We start from the raw sequence: 20,005 nt of genomic DNA on the forward strand, positions 1-20,005 counted from the left end.
ATGCATTATCGCTGCCCTACAGAGCTCCGTTAGTTTGCCTTGCCTTGCCTTGCCTTGCCTTGCCTTGCCTTGCCTTGCCTTGCCTTGCCTTGCCTTGATTGTGTTTTCCCCTGCCTGGACTATCGCTCACGTTTCGGTTTACCTCTCCTGTCTCGCCCCTTTGGATACTGTTTGCCGATCGCCGACCCACACTTGTCTCTGGTTACTCTTTGTCTCGCCCATATTATACCTGTTTGCCATTGTTTTGACCCTGCCTGTTATGACCACGTCTCTTACAAATAAAAGTCTGCACATGGATCCGCACGCCTCGCCTCGTCAGCCCCGTAACACTAACGTCCTCAGGTCCCGGATAATCAGCAGTGAAATCCCATCCTATCGTCGCCAAGAATTGTCGTGGATTTTCTAATTCAATAAAGTTTGAAGAGACTGAGAATGAAAAACCACACAGAGTTTTTTCTTTGTCTTGCTTTAATTATCTGCAGAAAATTATCTGGTTTACACACAGCTGAGTCTGTGAGCAATGAGATAACAGGCAGGCTCACAGCCCAGACTTTATATTATTCAAATACATTGAAAACAGATAAGAGTTTTAAGCCAATCATGTTATTCAGTGCACATCACCCCATATTACATGGTACTGCCTATTAATGTAGATGTCTGGTTATTCTCAAGGCTTGTTCGTTCCTGGTACACAACTTCTCTGAAAAGACCACATTCACTCTGTAGGTTACCATTGAATACTTATTGAGTACTGATTAAAGATTACATTCAAAAGATGTATGTAAGATAAATGTATTAAAGTGAGATCAATGCAATCAATGCCAATTAAAAAAATTCCATAACACAAGCTCAATATAACCCCAGAAACAAGATGATTTAGTATTTTATTTCATAAAATGTCACATCAGAATGTCACAGACAAAAAAATTAAAATCAGGACACAAAGGATACATTGTACAGAGAAGATACAAGCTCTCTATTCAGTACAGTGTGTCTGATTGTAGAATGTGAAGAGCTGCTGGATTCAGTGCAGCAGGATGAAGGAGAGCAGAGAACAGCAGAGGAACAGGAAGCTCTGAGTGACGCTCTGAACACCGTTACACAGGTTCCCTGAACAACATGAGACGCCCTGAACATCACCAGCTGATGCTGCAGTATCACAAAGAGATTTGGAGAGACAGCCTTTTACAACCATTGACTGGCCTCCAAAACTCCCTGATGAAAATAAAGAAAACACAGGTTAGTCTAAGCTGGAAATTGGTAAATGTGATCTGTATCAAAATCTCAATCATAAGAGAGATAAAATAACAACTTTTTATTTTCCATATTCTCACCTGTTGCTTTAAAGCAGCGGTCTTCAATCCCTGAACAGCTCAATATGTTTGAGCAGCTCTGTACATCACAAGAGTAACATTTCTTTCCATTGGGGGCGCCAGTGCTGGGATCTACAGGATGAAAAAAAAAACAAAAAACTATTGCATTTTCTGTACAAAATATAACATGTAATGAAATAGCACTCTATTAGCTGCTCCATTCAATCACAACTGAAATGCTGCACTGTCTATTTTATTTCAATCATATTTCACATATTTCACAATACCTGGAGGATCTTGGATGTTACACTTGTCCGTGTTACAGCACACTGAAGACGTCTTAAAAATGCCGAGGTTCATAGACCCATTTTGACAGTCAACAGCACAGTTTTTAACCTTCATTTTAGCACTAATGTCACCTAAAACATGAATGATTCAGGAAAGACCAGTTCAACTGCACATTATTTTGATTGTAAATATATTTTTAGACATTAAAATATAGCATTTTTCTAATTTCAAATATTGATTCAATTTTAATACAAATTGTATTATCAGCATAAACGTTTGTGTGAAAACAAATTAAACAGCAGAAATGTAAACAGAATATCATGTGATTACATTTGAAAATTCTGTGAGGAAATTAGCAGTTCTGTGAGAAGTTACATTTCCAGTGAAGCAGCAAAAACACCAGAATCTCCATCAGTCAAAAATAACAGTAAATTTCAATCCATCTTATTGGACTTACCAACTTGTGTTACTGCTGTTGAACTCATGCATTTGGAAGATCCACTGGGACACGTTTTTAGGTTTTGATTTGTACAAGGACCCGTCATACTCATACACTCATAACAGCTGAGAGAGTGTCCTTCGGTAATAAAAGAGAGAGGCAGTGAGACATCAACGATCCGTATTTGTACTCAATAACATTACAAACACTATCTGTCTTTGTACCTTCAGTGAAAAGACTGAATAGAAGAAAAACTGAGATTTGCAGATCCATCTTTGATCAGGAGGTGAATGAAATGGCGTGCCTATTACAGCGCTCATAGCTTTATAGCTTATCAAAGGGGGAGGGTCTTTATGAGAAAATGAAGTTTAACAGCATAAAACATTACTAGAAACAGAAACTTCAGCTTGCATAATTAAAACCCCTTAACTGTCACTCACAGTTTTGAAGATAGACATTAAAGTGCACTATCCAAACTTAAATTTTTATAATTCATGAATGAAAAGATTTTGTAACATGATTTTAATGTACCATTTCCATGGTAATGCAATGTCTGATTTTAAAATGGGTTTCAACGGATGAATTTTGAGATTTTAAGTTTTCAACTGATATATAATTTCAGAACTCCTGTTATAATGTAGATTTTTCAGGTGCACTCTTGTCATAAATTAATCTATTACTTTTCCTACATAATTTTTTAACAAAAATATCTATTTAGTCGTCTTAGACCTTTCCAACAATTCATAGTTTGTCATGATTAGATAAGGATTTAATTGTAAAATAGTGAAGTAAACTTAGGTGTCCCACACAGGGGACGGGTGACAGTTAAGAGGTTAAGGAAGATGAGAGAGATGACAGTTGTGAGTGCTTTACTGCATGCCTCTCTCTATAAACAATTAATTACTTCAAAAACAGCGATTTTACCACCTCGTTGCTGAGGAATATAATGTAGCGATCTGGTGTCTAGGCTATTTTATTAAAGTGCATATTGCAGGTAAATTTTTTTTGTTCTTAAATACCATATGAACTGTTAATGCAGGATTTGAAAATGTTTTACAAGATGTGAGGGCACAAATTTAGAGAGTAGCCCCAGAGTGCACCCTGGACAATGGGGCGGGGCGACACATTAAGGTGGGGCCAGAGCCATAGAGAGACAGAGTTGCGACAACGGAAGTTCGGAACGCTCGATCATCACGTGATTCACGTAGACCTCAAATAGTTCAAGGAAGTTCATAGCGGGCAACTGGAATACATTGAGTTAGTGACTATAGTGAGACAGAACAGCGATTTTTGGTTATTAGTAGACTATAAAGTCATTTATTTACATTATTTATATAAATAATATATAAATGTATGCGTAGTATTGTAACAAAGTGATGAGACGGGAGGCGAGCGGATCCAAGTGCAATGCTTTTATTAATAAACGTGGTCAAAATACAGGCAGGGTCGAACAACTGGCAAACAGGTATATAGAGGGCTAGACAAGAGAGGTAAACCAAAACGTGAGCAATAATCCAGGCAGGGGCGAACAGAGTCCAAACGGAAAGACGAAGGGTTAATCCAATATACACAGGCAGGAGTCTTGTTTAATGTTTTTGATTCTTGTGCACCCCTCAATTATTAATATATAACAATATATTTGTAGTATATTCTAATTTAAAATAACTTAAAACACTTTTACCCATTTAATCATATATTTTATGTATGTTGACTTTTGTTATGCACTTATTTACATACTATAAAGCACGTTGTCCTTGAACAGTCTCCACTATAGTTCGCTGTGCTGCATGGGAGCGCTCCAGTCACTCACAGAAAGGAGTGTGAATGTGTGATTTCCCTACTGACATGGAGAGGAGAAAAAATGATGCATCAAGTTTTGTTCAATTAACAATTATTTGTATAGCACTTTTTATTATACACATTGTTTCAAAGCAGCTTTACAGAAAATGAATCTTTCTACATTACAAATAAGAATTCTGTTAACAGGTGTAACTGTGTCAAAGTAATGTTCATATGGCAGAAATGTTCTAAAATTAGGCTATACAAATCATGCAGTTGAGTAGTGTCATGTATTCAGAAACAACGGACAAATTAAAGCAATTGTTACATGACTTGATCATGTTGATTACAATGCAAAGAAAATTTATCAGTTTTGTATGTTTATTCAGAGTCAGCTTTATCTGAAGTCCTCTCAAGGGCTGGCATCATCTCTTTACAGGTGCTGGTCATCTGAAGTCTTCATAAGAGGCTGGATATAGTCAGCAGGAGCAATCTATAGATTACACCAACAAAATGTGATGTAATCATACTTGGCAACTGGCACTTTTTCACAAAGAACAGGGAAAGACTTGCCAAACCCAGTGAAGAGACTCATTGTGAGGGTGATATCTCATTATAGGGAGTCTTCAGCTGGTTCTTGTTCTGAGCCAGATAGAGAAGGAGAAAAACGCAAGTTCAAGTTCAAGTTCAAGTTGAGCTTTATTGTCATTCTGCTACATGTGTGGACATATAGTGGAACGAAATGTCGTGTCTCGCAGGACCATGGTGCTACATACTAGTTAGACATGAGATACACATACAGCAATGCAAATATAGGAAAAAAAACAAAAAACACAATAGGGCTATACAACAGTTTAACCATCTGACTATACATATACTATAAACACTATAACTACTATACCTAGTTGACTACACGTGCACAAACTGAGACTGTACAAGAACTTTACATAAATACTGTACATGTGTGGCGAGGGGGGCGTGGTTAGCAGGATCTGCAGCGGGAGAGAGAGACTGGAGAACGAGCGGTGAGTAAGTGGGTCAAGTGCAAGATGACATTCACCTGTTTCTCGTTCCAGTGATTGGCGTGGAGAGATTAAAAGCCACCGTAGGACAGACAGTGGCAGAGAGGAACCAGACTGAGGACTCGGGAGGGCAAAGGACCGTGGCTGAGCAGAGACTCACCAAAGTGCTGTGAACTTATATGATTTGAAAGTGCCGGAGTGCACAACATTTATTTTTGTGGACACGTAATAAATTTTCCTGAGCCTCAGTTACGCCGACTCCGACTTCTTCCTTCCTTCTTCCGAACTTTGTTACAACATGAAATAGTGCTAAAGAGATATTTGTACATGAAATTGTGCAGGAAATATATATTTTTTACATTAAATTGTTCAGAAGAGCGATTTTGTGGGAAGCAGCGCATAGTGCAAAAGAGTTAGTAGTGCAATGCTCCAGTAAACATTATTTTGTAGTGCAATATTCAAGTAAACATATATTATCTTATTGAGTCTTTGTAATGGAGTGTTTATAGAAAGTGTCTAGTGTGCATATAGTGGGATGAGTGCGTTACTACAGGTGGTTTGTATAGCCCACTCACCTGTGTGTAGCACACCCAGAATTGCACTTAGCAGAAATTTGTCAATAGTTATTTATAGTTGGGGGGCTGAGGTGTTCATGGTTTCAGAGCGGGGACAGGGAGATTGGAGTTAAGAGTTCTCACAGCCTGGGGAAAGAAGCTGTTGAGCAATCTGACAGAACGAGCTTTGATACTCCGGTACCTTTTTCCTGATGGCAGGAGCTGGAAGAGGTTGTGGGAGGGTGGGTGGGGTCCTTCACGATGCTGGAGGCCTTGCTGGAGCATCGTGCAAGGAAAATGTCCAGGATGGAGGGAAGAGGGGCACCGATGATCTTTACGGCAGTGTTCACTGTCCGTTGTAGGGTCTTGCGGTCAGCAGCACTGCAGTTCCCATACCAGACAGTGATGCAGCTGGTCAGCACACTCTCAATGGTGCCCCTGTAAAGGTGGTGAGGATGGGTGGAGGAGACTTGCCCTTTTCAGCCGACGGAGAAAGTAGAGGCACTGTTGTCCCTTCTTGTTGAGTGGCGTGGCGTTGGTGGTCCAGGTGAGATCCTTTGTGATGTGCACCCCCAGGAATTTAGTGCTACCGACTCTCTCCACGGTTGAGCCGTCGATGGTCAGTGGGGGGTGGTCAACAGAGTTTCTCCTGAAGTCCATCACAACCTCTTTTGTCTTACCCACATTGAGGGACAGGTTGTTAGCACCACACCATTCAGCCAGCTGTGCCACTTCCTCTCTGTAGTGCGTTTCATCGTTGTTGCTGATGAGGCCTACCACAGTTGTGTCATCAGCAAACTTGATGATGTGGTTGGAGCTGGACTTGGCAGTGCAGTCGTGGGTCAGCAGCGTGAAGAGCAGCGGGCTGAGCACACAGCCTTGTGGGGCCCCTGTGCTCAGTGTGGTAGTGCTCGAGGTGTTGTGGCCGATACAGACTGACTGAGGTCTTGCAGTTAAAAGTCCAGGATCCAATTACAGAGGAGGTGTTAATGCCCAGCAGGTTTAGTTTGTGGATGAGCTGTTGTGGGATTATTGTATTGAATGCTGAGCTGAAGTCGATGAACAGCATTCTTACATAGGAGTCTTTCTGTTCCAGGTGAGTAAGAGCTAGGTGGAGAGTGGTGGATATTGCATCGTCCGTGGAGCAGTTTGAACGATATGCAAACTGGAATGGGTCCAGCGTGCTTGGGAGACTGGACTTGATGTGATGCATGACTAACCTCTCAAAGCACTTCATCATGATTGGGGTCAGTGCTATGGGACGATAGTCATTCAGACAGGACACATGTGACTTCTTTGGTACTGGGATTATGGAGGTGGATTTGAGACACGTGGGGACGACTGCCTGGCTCAGCGAGATGTTGAAGATGTCTGTTAAGACATTCGTCAGCTGTGCAGCACAGTCTCTCAGTACACGTCCAGGTATGTTGTCAGGGCCCGCAGCCTTCGTGGGTTAATCCTGGATAGGGTCTTCCTTACATCGGCTGGGGAGAGACAGAGTACCTGGTCGTTTGGAGATTTGGGTAGTTTCTGTGCAGGTGTGTCGTTCTATATCTCAAATCGTGAGTAGAAGTGGTTGAGTGCCTCTGGTAGGGATGTGTCATCGTCACTGGCCTGTGGCGGGGCCTTGTAGTCAGTGATGGTCTGAATGGCTTGCCACAGGGTCCGAGTGTCTTTACTGTCGCTGAAGTTGTTGTTGATTTTTTTAGCATACTGATGTTTTGCCTTCTTGATGCCATGAGACAGATTGGCTCTTGCTGTTTTGAGGGCTGCTTTATCTCCTGATCTGAATGCTTCATCTCTGGTCTTTAGCAGCCCACGAACCTCTGCTGTCATCCATGGCTTCTGGTTGGCACGTGTGGTGATGGTCTTGGTGACTGTCACATCATCTATGCACTTTTTGATGTAAGCAGTCACAGTTTCAGTGTACTCCTGTAGGTCTGTGTGGTTGTTGTAGGTGGCGCCTCTTTAAACATGTTCCAGTCTGTGTCCTGGAAGCAGTCCTGCAGTGCTGAGGTAGCATTTTCTGGCCATACCGTGATTTGCTTTTGAACCGGTTTGGTGAGTTTCAGAAGTGGTCTGTATGCTGGGATTAGCATAACAGAGATGTGGTCCGAGTACCCGAGGTGGGGGCGGGGTTCAGCTTTGTATGCATTTTCTCTATTGTATAAACAAAGTCCAGTGTGTTATTTCCCTTGTTGCAAAGTTCACATGTTGGTAGAACTTTGGCAAAACTGTCTTTAAGTTTGCGTGGTTGAAGTCACCGGCTATGATGAAAAGCCGTCTGGGTTATTTGTTTGTTGTTCGCTGATGGCGCTGTACAGTTCACGGCGGCGTCCTTAGCGTTTGCACACGGGGATGTAAACCGCGACAATAACAATGGCCGTGAACTCCGCAGCAGATAGAACGGTCGACACTTCACAAACATAAACTCCACCAGCGACGAACAGTGTTTTGATACTAACGCAGCATTGTTACACCATTCTTTGTTGATATACACACACAAGCCACCGCCGCGAGTCTTACCAGACAGTGATGAATCTCTGTCCGCTCGGTAGCAGGTTAGCCCGTGCAGCTGAATGGCGGAGTCCGGGATGTTGTTCTTTAGCCATGTTTCAGTGAAAACAATCACACAACAATCCCTTGCCTCATGCTGTGTAGACCGACTGAGTTGAATTAAGTCCAGTTTGTTTTCCAGAGAGCGAACGTTTGAGAGCATGAGTGTTGGAAGAGCCGGTCTTGAGGGGTTAGCCCTTAGCCTGGCTCGTATACCTCCGCGCTTACCGCGCTTCCGTCCTCTCTCACACCGCTTGCGACGCCGCCTTGTGCGGGTAGCGTCAGTAGGCGAGGCCGCGGTCTCGAGGTCCGACTCCAGCAGTAAACAAAGGCCTCGTAGCTTCTCAGTAGCCGCTGGCGAGAGTTTGTGTTTGTATGTGTTGTCGATATCCAAAAGGCTTTGGCGATCATAGATGTATCCCGGAGTGATCTCCCGATGAATTAGCGGTAAATTGACATTGTTTGGAGACGAACAGACGACATTAAAAGACACAAAAGCACCGTCTTTGGGACCCGGAGAAGCCGCTGCGTCTGAGCGCTCCGCCATCTTGGATACGATACAATTTCATACAAGAGAAATGGTTAAGTGATGCTCCATCACATTTCAGTCCTGCGGCATCTGCTCCTTCAATACAGTGTTTCTACAGTACCCAAGACATTTAAGTATAAAATACAGTAATACAGTACAGGTTTATTGTGATTACGTCTATAATATAGTAGTGGTATATTATACATTTTTGGAAATGTAGCCTAGCATGATTCTGAAATGAAAACTACTCGTCTATTTTAAACTTTTTATTCTCACTCAGGTCCATCAGCATCCTTTGCAATAAATCTAAATCTATTAAATAACTTCCCAGCAGCAGAAATCACGTTTAAAAGCCTTAATTACACAACAACGAATGAAACTGCCTGAAGAGAATGAAAAACATCCCGTAAATCTACTAATTAAGTGAAGAATAATCTAATAATAATCTGTTTTAAAGCACAAGGTAATTTGATTATGGCTCTGGGTGGGGCGACAAGTGTCACTCCGCCCACCCCCAATTTCATTGGTTTATGATACAGCAGAGCTTATTGGTGTAGACGTTTGCGCATGAGCATTCTTGTATATACATTTTTATGAATGATCTACGCTGTTTGGCTGTACTACAGAAATATTAAGTGCTAACAACAGCGATTTAAGTTATAATCAATTAGCAAATGTGTTGTTTTTTTGTTTTTATTTATGACGAATTAGTTAGATTAAGTTCGTATCAAACGCTTGGTGGCGGCATCTCCGAGTACTTCGGGCAGAACAGAGCTGTGTAATATGAGCGGCTCATGAATTAATTCTGGGGAACAAATTCTTAATTCGTGGCCATGATATAGTATACCTATGCTATAAATGGCCTCACCTATGAGAAATATTAATTATGTTTCTGTGTGATGAACGTAAATAGGTGGGTAGGTTGATAATCTCAACAGGTGGGTTGCACGTTAAATGAAGTCAGATATTATTGCACTTTTCACAGTACATGAAGCAGACATAAACATTTAGCATTTTAGCTGGGCGATGTTGATAAAAATCATCCACTGTTTGAGATTTAGCTGTTTTGTATAATGTATATTTATATGTAGCCTATATTCTTTATTTTAGGATCGGTGGATAAGCAAAAACTTAGGATATGATGATAATTCACATTTCTAACTTTCATTCATGGGGATAACATGGATCATTTGACATGGTTTAGTGTAAAATTTTTGCCCATCTTTTGGATATTGCAGTTTCAGTCTGTGTGTGTGGGTGTGGGTGTGCATTGTCGATGTGTCAGTGTCACCAATTTATTTTCATCCATCGTCCCTTTGATGTGGTGCAGTTGTCCTGTCCCCTTAGTAGAAAAACACCCCCAAAGCATAATGTTTCCACATCCATGTTTATGGTGGAGATGGTGTTATTGGGGTCATAGGCAGCTCTCCTCCTCCTCCAAACATTTTGAGTTGAGTTGATGCCAAAGAGCTGGATTTTGGTCTCATTCTGACCACAACACTTTCACCCAGTTCTCATCTGAATCATTCAGATGTTCATTGGCAAACGTCAGACAGGCCTGTACATGTGCTTTCTTGAGCAGGGAGACCTTGCGTGCGCTGCAGGATTTCAGTCCTTCGTGGCGTAGTGTGTTACCGATTGTTTTCATGGTGACTATGGTCCCAGCTGCCTTGGGATCATTGAAACTCCACGAGGTGAGATCTTGCATGGAGCCCCAGACCAAGGGAGATTGACAGTTATTTTGTGTTTCTTCCATTTGCGAATAATCGCACCAACTGTTGTCACCTTCTCACCAAGCTGCTTAGCGATGGTCATGTAGCCCATTCCAGCCTTGTGTAGGTCTACAATCTTGTCCCTGACATCCTTGGACAGCTCTTTGGTCTTGGTCATGGTGGAGAGTTTGGAATCTGATTGATTGATTTCTTCTGTTACGAATCCTGGGCCTGCTCTTCTATCCGACTGCCACAAGAGGTCGCCCTGCCATCATATTGACTTTCACACCACACATCACAATGGACTGCATTTCCCATCAGCCATCTCACTAATCACACACTCACCTGATCACACGCACACAGCTCATGGCACTGATCACACACAGCTGTCACAGATTACACATTGCACTGATTACATGCCTTATTTAAAACCTGGACTTTCTTTCCCTCACTGCCGAGTATTGTATGCATTTATCGCTGCCCTACAGAGCCCTGTTAGTTTCCCCAGTCTCGCCTTGTCTAGCCTGTTTTCGGAATGCGTTTTCCCCTGCCTGGACTATCGCTTACGTTTAGGATTACCTCTCTCTTGATACTGTTCACTGTCGCCTGACCCACGCCCATTTCAGATAACTCTTTGCATTGCCTGTGTTATACCTGTCTGCCTATGTTCGACCCTGCCTGTTAAAACCACGTCTCTGATCAATAAAAGCTCGCACATGGATCCGCCTGTCTCTTTTCTCATCAGCCCTGTAAAAGAAAACTCGGCCTAACAAGGATCCAGCGGCTGTTCAATTGGATCATGGTCAGATATGGACACAGCGATCTTGTTGCTAGCCTCAAGCAGGGCACCCGATCACTCGAGGGTTACATTGTGGAATATTTGGCTTTGGCGAATGGCTCAGAATTACTAGACAGCATGTTGATAGACTTTTTCTGTGATGGCCTTAATCAGCCTTTAAAAACAGAAGTAATTCATTAGGGATGGCTGACGCGAAACTGACGTTTCGACACGGTGTCGAGATCCCGAAGCGCAGATGTTTCGAAACACTGCTCCGAAGCGTGATTCGAAACACCCATGTCACGTGACTAAGGCGATCGAAGCATCAGGGCGTGTCACAAGTGTTTCGAGACGTGGCATACCTGCCGAATCTGCGTTTGATTGACAGGGTCGGTAACAAATCACACAATCGCACATCTGTCTCGACCTAACTCCCAGAAAGTAGAAAAGTGGAGTTAACGCATCTTCACTTCGTGGGTTTTTGTGAGAGGAGAGAGATTTTGCGATATAGTGATATTTACAGTGTAATTTGGTTATTTATATTTAGGCTACATTAAAAGTTATTATCAAGATATTGATAGATAGGCTATAGACACTGACAGATAATTAGGATAGATATACTGATACATTCATATAGGCATACATATACATTCAAATAAGTTAGAGATAGGATATCATAGGCTAGTTGATACATAGATTATTTCATATTGATAGATTACATAATAATGGAAGCTCCACGCAAGAGATGCCGTCCATCTGTGGTGTGGGAGCATTTCCATTTGGAAACATAAAATAAAGTGAGATGTATGTATTGTGATAGGCAGCTAGCCTACTGTAATAATACATCATCCATGATGCGCCATTTGAGGAGCACTCATCCTGCCCTTTGGGGGGTGCAGAGGATGGTAACATTGTCCCTGTACCTAGGCCTGCTATTGACACTGCTGGGCCATCTAAGCAAGGTATGCATTGTATGAAATCTAATTCAGATCACAAAGTGTTGAGATGCTGTTTAGAAAATCCATATTTTTAAATAGACTTAGGCCTATGTCAACCTAAGTCCTACAATTTAACATCCCAATCACAATTAACAATCATGTTCAAAATAGCTTCACTGAGAATATTTAAAAATAACACCTCACAAACTTAGCCACTGTATTCAATATAGTTCTATATTAATATATATATATATATATATATATATATATATATATATATATATATATATATATATATGTGTGTGTGTGTGTGTGTGTGTGTGTGTGTGTACACACTTCTTTGTTCAGGAAGGCTTCAAACTAATGAACCAACAGATTAGTCTTTATAGCTGTGGACTATTTCCATCTATATAATTGAAATGTATTTGACTGAAAGTAGGTTTTATTCTTCTCTTTTAAAAGGCAGACAAAAGGAATTGGATGAGGCTCTTGTAGACATGGTGGTGAAGGATTTGCAGCCCTTCACTATTGTGGAGGATATGGGTTTCAGGGCCTTTGTGAACAAGCTTGATCCAAGCTATGTGCTCCCATCCCGCAAGGCACTTAAAACGATGGTCACTGAAAAGTACAACAGCACCAAGGAGAAGACAATGAGAGACCTACAAAAGGCAGAATTTGTTAGCCTTACGGCTGATATGTGGTCATCCATTAATATAGACGGATACATTGGTGTAACTTGTCACTACATTACACCAGAAGCAAAGATGGCAACTGTTGTATTGGGTGTAAGGAGGTTTTACCAAACCCACACAGCCCAGCATCTCATGGAGGCTAAAACCTTGCTCATGTCTGAATGGGGAATTACCTCCAAAGTTCAGTGTATGGTGACTGACAATGCATCGAACATGATCTTAAGTGCCCAGCTACTCAACCTCCGACATATCCCATGTTTTGCACATAACCTAAATTTGATTGTGAAAAAGGCCCTAGATCAAACCGCACTCATCAATGAAATACGCCAGAAAGCCAGAAAGATAGTGGGGTTGTTTAGATCCAGCTGCAAAGCAAAGGACAAACTTGTGGAGATGCAGGGCTTGATTGGCAGACCAACTCTGAAACTGATACAGGAGGTTGAAACGAGATGGAACAGCACTTTTGACATGCTGCAACACTTATATGAGCAACGAGAGCCAGTGGCTGCTGCAATTTCAAGTTTAAACAGTGATACTGCTCTGCTGACAAGTTCTGAGTACGACATTATTCAAGAATCATTGTCATTACTGCAACCGTTTAAACTTGCAACAACAGAGTTGTCAGAGGAACAGAGAGTGTCCGCCTCAAAACTTATACCGCTTTACAGGATGTTGCAGCACAAGCTTGTAGAGAAAAAAGGCCTTGCAAAGCAGGATTCAGCTGTACAATTAGGTAAGCCACAATGGCCATACTGCCAATGTCATTGGCCATAAGTGTCATTGTTGTCATTAATATAATTAATATGCTTTGCTCCTGTTTTGCACAGGCTCACACCTGCAAGGTCTGCAGTCCAGATGTGGCGGGTACGAGTCATTCAGAGCCTTGGCATTGGCTACACTGCTGGACCCAAGATTCAAAATTGTGGCTTTTGGAAATCCTGCTAAAGGCCAGGAGGCTGAAAAGCACCTCACACTGGAGTGTGCTTCGTTGATGCGTTCAAACCCTCCAACTCATGGTGAGCACTTTCAATCTTCATCTAATTTTATGGAGTTATATCATCTGTATAATTATGTAACTTCATATATGACATGAGTTTAGGCTTTGTAAGTAATTGCTATTTTCACTTTTTCAATCAGAGCCACAATGGTCAGCATCAGGTCCATCATCATCATCAACAACAGCAGCAGGAAGCCAGGACTGTTTATGGGAACTTTTTGATAATCGTGTACGTGAATCCCACACAACACACAGTGCTACAGCTGATGCCACAGTGGAAGTAAAAAAGTACCTCACAGATGCATTTCTGCCCAGAATGGAAGATCCCCTAAAGTACTGGAAGGAGAGAGCTGTCATTTTTCCTAAACTGTACATTCTAGCTAAAAAGTATCTGTGCATGCCAGCGACAAGTGTCCCTTGTGAGAGGATTTTTTCAAAGGCTGGAGAAATTATATGTAAAAAAAGAAGTAGGTAAGTCCATCAACAGCAGAACAAATAATATTTTTAAATAAAAATCTTTATATGTAAAAAAAGTGGCTTGATGTACTTTATTGTATATTTTTCATTACCAAAATAACACTTATTCACAAAGAGTTCATTCAGACGTCAGACTGATGTTTCAACACATTACAAGAACAGAACAATAAAAACACACATTTTAATTGTTTTTAATAATTTTGTCAAGATGACTGCATCACCCAGGATTCGAACCCAAGGTGACAGCATTCCAGTCAAGCATACTAACCACTCCCCCACATCACTTGGTGAATCGACTAACACAACATAGGTTATAAATCGTCAATTCGCATAACTGTTTCTGTGTCGACGCTGTTTCAGAGCAATACTTGAAAATGACCACTAGGTGTCACCGTAGAGACGGGTGTCGAAATGTTTCGAAGCCTCGACACATTTGCTTCGACTGCTTCAGTGTTTCACGAAGCCTCGCTTTGCCCACCACTATAATTCATAAGGGTCCACGTTCGTCATTGAGTAGTTTCTTGGATTATGTTCTGTGGTCTGTTGGTTCAGCTTTCACTTTGGGTGTCGCGGAGGAACGCGACACCGCACTCTCTCGTTGGATAGCTGCCACACTGGAGCAGACACACAAAGTGGCAGCGACAGCGAAGCCCGTTCGCAAAATGGCGGCCACAACAACACCCTGTCTTGTCATCGCTGTCAGTCATGAGCCAAGTCAAGTCACAGTTAATGGCAAAGAGCCAAATCAAGCCACAGTTGATCTTAAAGAACCAAGTCAAGTCACAGTTGATGTCAGAGAGTCAAGTCACCATTGATCTCCACGAATCAAGCCAAGTCACCGCTGATCTTCATGAGCTAAGTCAAGTCACAGTTGATCGTCACGAATCAAGCCAAGTCAAAGCTGATCTTCATGAGCTAAGTCAAGTCACAGTTGATCGTCACGAGCTAAGTCAAGTCACAGTTGATCGTCACGAATCAAGCCAAGTCACCGCTGATCTTCATGAGCTAAGTCAAGTCACAGTTGATCGTCACAAATCAAGCCAAGTCAAAGCTGATCTTCATGAGCTAAGTCAAGTCAGAGTTGATATCAAAGAGTCAAGTCAAGTCAGAGTTGATATCAAAGAGTCAAGTCAAGTCACAGTTGATTGTCACAAATCAAGTCAAGTCACAGTTGATTGTCACAAATCAAGTCAAGTCACAGTTGATTGTCACAAATCAAGTCAAGTCACAGTTGATTGTCACAAATCAAGTCAAGTCACAGTTGATGTTAAAGAGCCCAGTCAAGTCACAGCTGATCTTCATGAGTCAAACCAAGTCACAGCTGATCTTCACGTCACAGCTGTCCGTCCAGAGTCACTTCACGTCTCACCTCAGCCCCTTGTATGGTGGTGGCGCCCAGTAATGTACTCTCAACCTGTTGTGTTGCGGTCTAAGAGGCCGTTACTAACCTCTCCCTGTGTCCTGAGTTTACCGCTGTAGAACCTCCAGAGGTGGCGGCAACTGCTGCAGAACCTCCAGAGGTGTCAGCGGTATCCGTCTGTGAACTCTCGCCTCATCCTGTCACGGCTATGGAGGCCGTCAATGAACTCTCGTTCTGTCCTGTCACGGCTATAGAGGCCGTCAATGAACTCTCGTTCTGTCCTGTCACGGCTATGGAGGCCGTCAATGAACTCTCGTTCTGTCCTGTCACGGCTATGGAGATTAATTACAAACTTCCTGTGTTCCCTGCCTCGGTCCTTGGGTCCGGGCATGTTCTCTCTCCTTTTTATGTCTCAGTTCTCCCTAGGTCCCAGGCTCTGCTGTGGGTTCCTGATCCGTCGTGGTGGGCTCCTGCTCTATCTGCTCCAGCGTGGTGGTCTTCAGGTCCGTCTGCTCCGCTCTGGTGGTCTTCTGCTCCACCTGTTCCGTCTGCTCCGCTGCGGTGGTCCACTATCTGGCTCTGGTGGTCTTCTGCTCCGCCTGCTCTGTCTGCGCCGCCGTAGTGGTCTGCTGTCTGGCTCTGGTGGTCTTCTGCTCTGCCCTGGTGGGCTCATGCTCTGTCTGCTCCGCCATGGAGGTCTTCTGTCCCGTGTGCTCCGCCCTCGTGGGCTCTAGTTCCGTTGGCTCCACCCTGGTGGGCTCCAGTCCCGTCCACTCTGCCCTGGCTTCCTGCTCTGCCGGCTCTGCCTTGGTCCCCGGTCACTCCACTTCCACGTGGACCTGGCCCTCCATCCCTCCCCCTGTTCCGCCTCCGCTCCACCACCCTCCTGGATTGTCTAGGAGCGTCTGGAAGCCGCTCCTTTGGGGGGGGCTGGGATATGTTACGAATCCTGGGCCTGCTCTTCTATTCGACTGCCACAAGAGGTCGCCCTGCCATCATATTGACTTTCACACCACACATCACAATGGACTGCATTTCCCATCAGCCATCTCACTAATCACACGCTCACCTGATCACACGCACACAGCTCATGGCACTCATCACACACAGCTGTCACAGATTACATGCCTTATTTAAACCCTGGACTTTCTTTCCCTCACTGCCGAGTATTGTATGCATTTATCACTGCCCTACAGAGCCCTGTTAGTTTCCCCAGTCTCGCCTTGTCTAGCCTGTTTTCGGAATGCGTTTTCCCCTGCCTGGACTATCGCTTACGTTTAGGATTACCTCTCTCTTGATACTGTTCACTGTCGCCTGACCCACGCCCGTTTCAGATAACTCTTTGCATTGCCTGTGTTATACCTGTCTGCCTATGTTCGACCCTGCCTGTTAAAACCATGTCTCTGATCAATAAAAGCTCGCACATGGATCCGCCTGTCTCTTGTCTCGTCAGCCCCGTAACCGGTAACAAGCCCTTTAAGAGAGTGCTCTTAATCTCAGCTCCTTGCCTGTATAAAAGACACCTGGGAGCCAGAAACCTTGCTGATTGATTGGGGATCAAATACTTTATTTCACAAAAATTAATTTTCTGGAGTTTTGTAGTTGTTCTGTCTCACTGTTCAAATAAACCTACCATTAAAATTATAGACTAATCATTTCTTTGTCAGTGGGCAAACGTACAAAATCAGCAGGGGATCAAATTTTTTTTTTTTTTCCCACTGTATACAGTATTTAGACATGATCAAAGTTTTTGTCAAATTTTAGATTTTTTTTTAAATGTTGAGTCTTCTGGTAACTGGTAAAGAGTCTCAACACAGCCTTTGATCTCACTATTTCAGAAATGTTTATTTTCACAGATATGATATTAAAGTAATCTTCTCCCTCTTTCTACACCTCGTGGATGGGTTTTGTTGATCCGGGACCACGGAAGTGTTTTTAAATCACTCTTTATGATTGTGCAATTGTTTGTCATTATCCCATGTGCTGCTATTGTATTTGGGTAGAATGAAAGGAATTGATGAATTATTATATTAATGAACAAATGATTTCAATAATGAAAACTGATCTGCTGTCCTAAGTTAAAATAACAGAGAGAATTAGCATGTAGTTGAAAATGACTCACATTGTGATAAAGATTTTGATCATATCAACCATCTCTAAGCAGTTTAAACATGGAGCTACAAGAAAATCACTTAATAATGCTTTTATCCCCATAAGCAGAGGCAATGATCCAAAAACTCAAACAGGGAAGGATGAGCGCTAGTAATTGTAGGAAATGATGAGATACACACAGATTAGAATCTGCAGCGTTCTGGCGCTTTCTTTAATGGCTTTTCCTTTTTTTCTCTCTACTTGCAAATAACAGGCAAGTATAACACTTTTGAAATCATAACTATTAACAATATTCCTTCACAGGTCATGCTTTCTGGACAATTCAATTCACAGCATTTAAATTTATGTCCCTTAAATTTACAAATGTAATACATTTGAACCTTTCTGTTTGGTTGTACATTTTTAAGCAACAATAAACATCTGGATACAACTAAACACGTGTCTTGTCTCTTACCATCACTATATGTGTTCACTCAACACTTCAATTTGTCTTCAATGTTTCACTCTGTCTATTTTAGATATAGTGAAGTTCTATACAAAGAGAAATGAGAATCACTACAATGCAACAACACAATCAGTTTGATGGAATAAACAATTAATGAGTATCAACAGTCTTAATTGATGCAGGTATGATGGTTCAACCCTTACGAGTGTACATTTTAGAGAAAACCACCATTTTATTTTTAAACTTTTCCACATAACCAAAATGGAGTGACTAAACTCAATATAGCACATCGTCTGGTTCAGTCTGGGAAATCTGCCAATATTACACAAGGAATATAGCAAGATTGTTTCACATCTCTTATAATTTTTAACAGTATCAGACAATTTTTCAGTACAAACATCATCTTTGAACATTTATGAACCTCTTAAATTTCAATATTGATAGATATTGGTCTATAAAACCCATTTTACATACCTGTAGGAAATGATGAGATACACACAGATCAGAATCTGCAGCGTTCTGGCGCTTTCTTTAATGGCTTTGACCTTTGACCAGAACCTAAATTCACTCTAGTCTAGTGTAATGCGCCACCTACAGGCATCTTACAGAAGACACTAAAACTCATGTAACATCAGAACACATTTTTAAAGAGTCTCTTAAAGAATAATTATGATGGAAGAGAGGGGAAAAAATACTGGTACCCAGTATTCCTCAATTCTTTTATATTTCACTATCACATTTTCAGTCAATCACAGATGCGCAGGGAGTTCTTGCCCAGAACAGAACCATACCGCCAAAACAAACTGAATGCTAAATGTCAGTCATCTTTGATGATAGTGGTCCTGACAGAACTGTTATATTTGACTGATGGAGACTGCTAGTGTTACTAGTGCTGCTTCACTGGAAATGTAACTTCTCATACAACTGCTAATTTCCTCACAGAATTTACAAATATAATCACAGAATATTCCATTTTGATTTCTGCTATTTAATTTCTTTCTGTTATGCTAACAATATAACTTGTATTCAAATTGAGTCAATATTTGAAATGAAAAATGCAACATTTTGACATATTTACAGTACAAATATATTTTCCGTAAAAATGTGCCATTGAACTGGTCTTCCCTGAATCATTCGTGTTTTTAGGTGACATCAAGGTTAAAGATTGTGCTGCTGACTGTGCAAGTGGGTCGATGAACTTTGTCATTGGAACATTGTCTTCCAAGATGCTCCAGGTATTGTGTGCTTTACTGACCAAATGCAAATAACTCTTTAAAGTCAATGCTCACTTTACTTCCAAAGGACATTCCATCGTCAGCTGTGAATTGACTGAATGGAGCAGAGTGTAATATAGACTGTTATTTAATTACATGTTATACAGTATTTTTCATGGAAAATAAACCAATACATGTTTTTGTCCTGTAGATCCCTCCATTTCCCCCAATGGAAAGACATGTTACTCTTGTGATGAGAAGAGCTGCTCAAACATATTGAGCTGTTCAGGAAGTGAAGACCGCTGCTTTAAAGCAACAGGTGAGAATCTGGAAAAAGAAAAAGGTGTTCTTTTTATATCTCTTATGTTTGATCATTTGATACAGATCACAAATACCAATTTCGAGCTTAGACTAACCTGTTTTCTTTATTTTCATCAGAGAGTTTCGGAGGCCAGTCAATGGTTCTAAAAGGCTGTGTCTCTAAATCTATTTGTGATGCCACGACATCAGTTGGTGATGTTCAGGGCGTCTCATGCTGTGAGGGGAACCTGTGTAACGATGCTAAGAGCGTCACTCAGAGCTTCCTGTTCCTCTGCTGTTCTCTGCTCTCCTTCATCCTGCTGCACTGAATCCAGCAGCTCTTCACATTCTACACTCTGTACTGAATATAGAGCTTATATAGAGCATCTTTTGTGTCCTGATATGATTTTTTTGCTGTGACATTCTGATGTGACATTTCTTTTAAATAAAATACTGTCTCGTTTCTGCAGTTATATTTAATATGTCTTGTCATGCTGTAA

At 41.9% G+C, this 20,005-nt stretch overlaps 2 protein-coding genes across 3 annotated transcripts; one reads left to right on the forward strand and one right to left on the reverse strand.

The window, feature by feature from the left end:
- Positions 1–431: 431 nt before the first annotated feature.
- LOC131528536 (urokinase plasminogen activator surface receptor-like) lies at positions 432–18,077 on the reverse strand. 2 transcript variants are annotated; one of them, XM_058757758.1, is made up of 5 exons: positions 18,001–18,077; positions 2,059–2,178; positions 1,601–1,732; positions 1,335–1,445; positions 432–1,215 (listed from the first exon to the last, which is right to left on the reverse strand). In XM_058757758.1, exons 2-5 carry the CDS (start codon positions 2,150–2,152, stop codon positions 1,025–1,027), a joined length of 528 nt encoding a protein of 175 aa, XP_058613741.1. In that variant the 5' UTR covers positions 2,153–2,178; positions 18,001–18,077; the 3' UTR covers positions 432–1,024. The 2 variants fall into 2 exon arrangements, with proteins under 2 accessions (XP_058613741.1, XP_058613740.1); XM_058757757.1 differs by lacking the exon at positions 18,001–18,077 and adding an exon at positions 2,265–2,401.
- On the forward strand, positions 12,380–19,834 carry LOC131528387 (zinc finger BED domain-containing protein 4-like). Its single transcript, XM_058757474.1, has 7 exons — positions 12,380–13,333; positions 13,428–13,616; positions 13,738–14,016; positions 14,627–14,848; positions 19,138–19,176; positions 19,417–19,524; positions 19,644–19,834. Exons 1-7 carry the CDS (start codon positions 12,406–12,408, stop codon positions 19,832–19,834), a joined length of 1,956 nt encoding a protein of 651 aa, XP_058613457.1. The 5' UTR covers positions 12,380–12,405.
- Positions 19,835–20,005: the final 171 nt, after the last annotated feature.

The sequence above is a fragment of the Onychostoma macrolepis genome, chromosome 21 (assembly GCF_012432095.1).
Source record: "Onychostoma macrolepis isolate SWU-2019 chromosome 21, ASM1243209v1, whole genome shotgun sequence".
NCBI lineage: Eukaryota > Metazoa > Chordata > Actinopteri > Cypriniformes > Cyprinidae > Onychostoma > Onychostoma macrolepis.

Excerpts from the sequence above, each read along its gene's own strand:
- LOC131528536 (XM_058757757.1), bottom strand. The coding sequence starts at position 2,313 with ATGGATCTGCAAATCTCAGTTTTTCTTCTATTCAGTCTTTTCACTGAA. Across the intron at positions 2,179-2,264 it reads ATTCAGTCTTTTCACTGAAG|GACACTCTCTCAGCTGTTAT; the intron begins GTACAAAGACAG and ends TTATTACCGAAG. Across the intron at positions 1,733-2,058 it reads AACAGCAGTAACACAAGTTG|GTGACATTAGTGCTAAAATG; the intron begins GTAAGTCCAATA and ends TTCATGTTTTAG.
- LOC131528387 (XM_058757474.1), top strand. The coding sequence starts at position 12,406 with ATGGTGGTGAAGGATTTGCAGCCCTTCACTATTGTGGAGGATATGGGT. Across the intron at positions 14,017-14,626 it reads GCCAGCGACAAGTGTCCCTT|CTTTCACTTTGGGTGTCGCG; the intron begins GTGAGAGGATTT and ends CTGTTGGTTCAG. Across the intron at positions 19,525-19,643 it reads CCGCTGCTTTAAAGCAACAG|AGAGTTTCGGAGGCCAGTCA; the intron begins GTGAGAATCTGG and ends TATTTTCATCAG.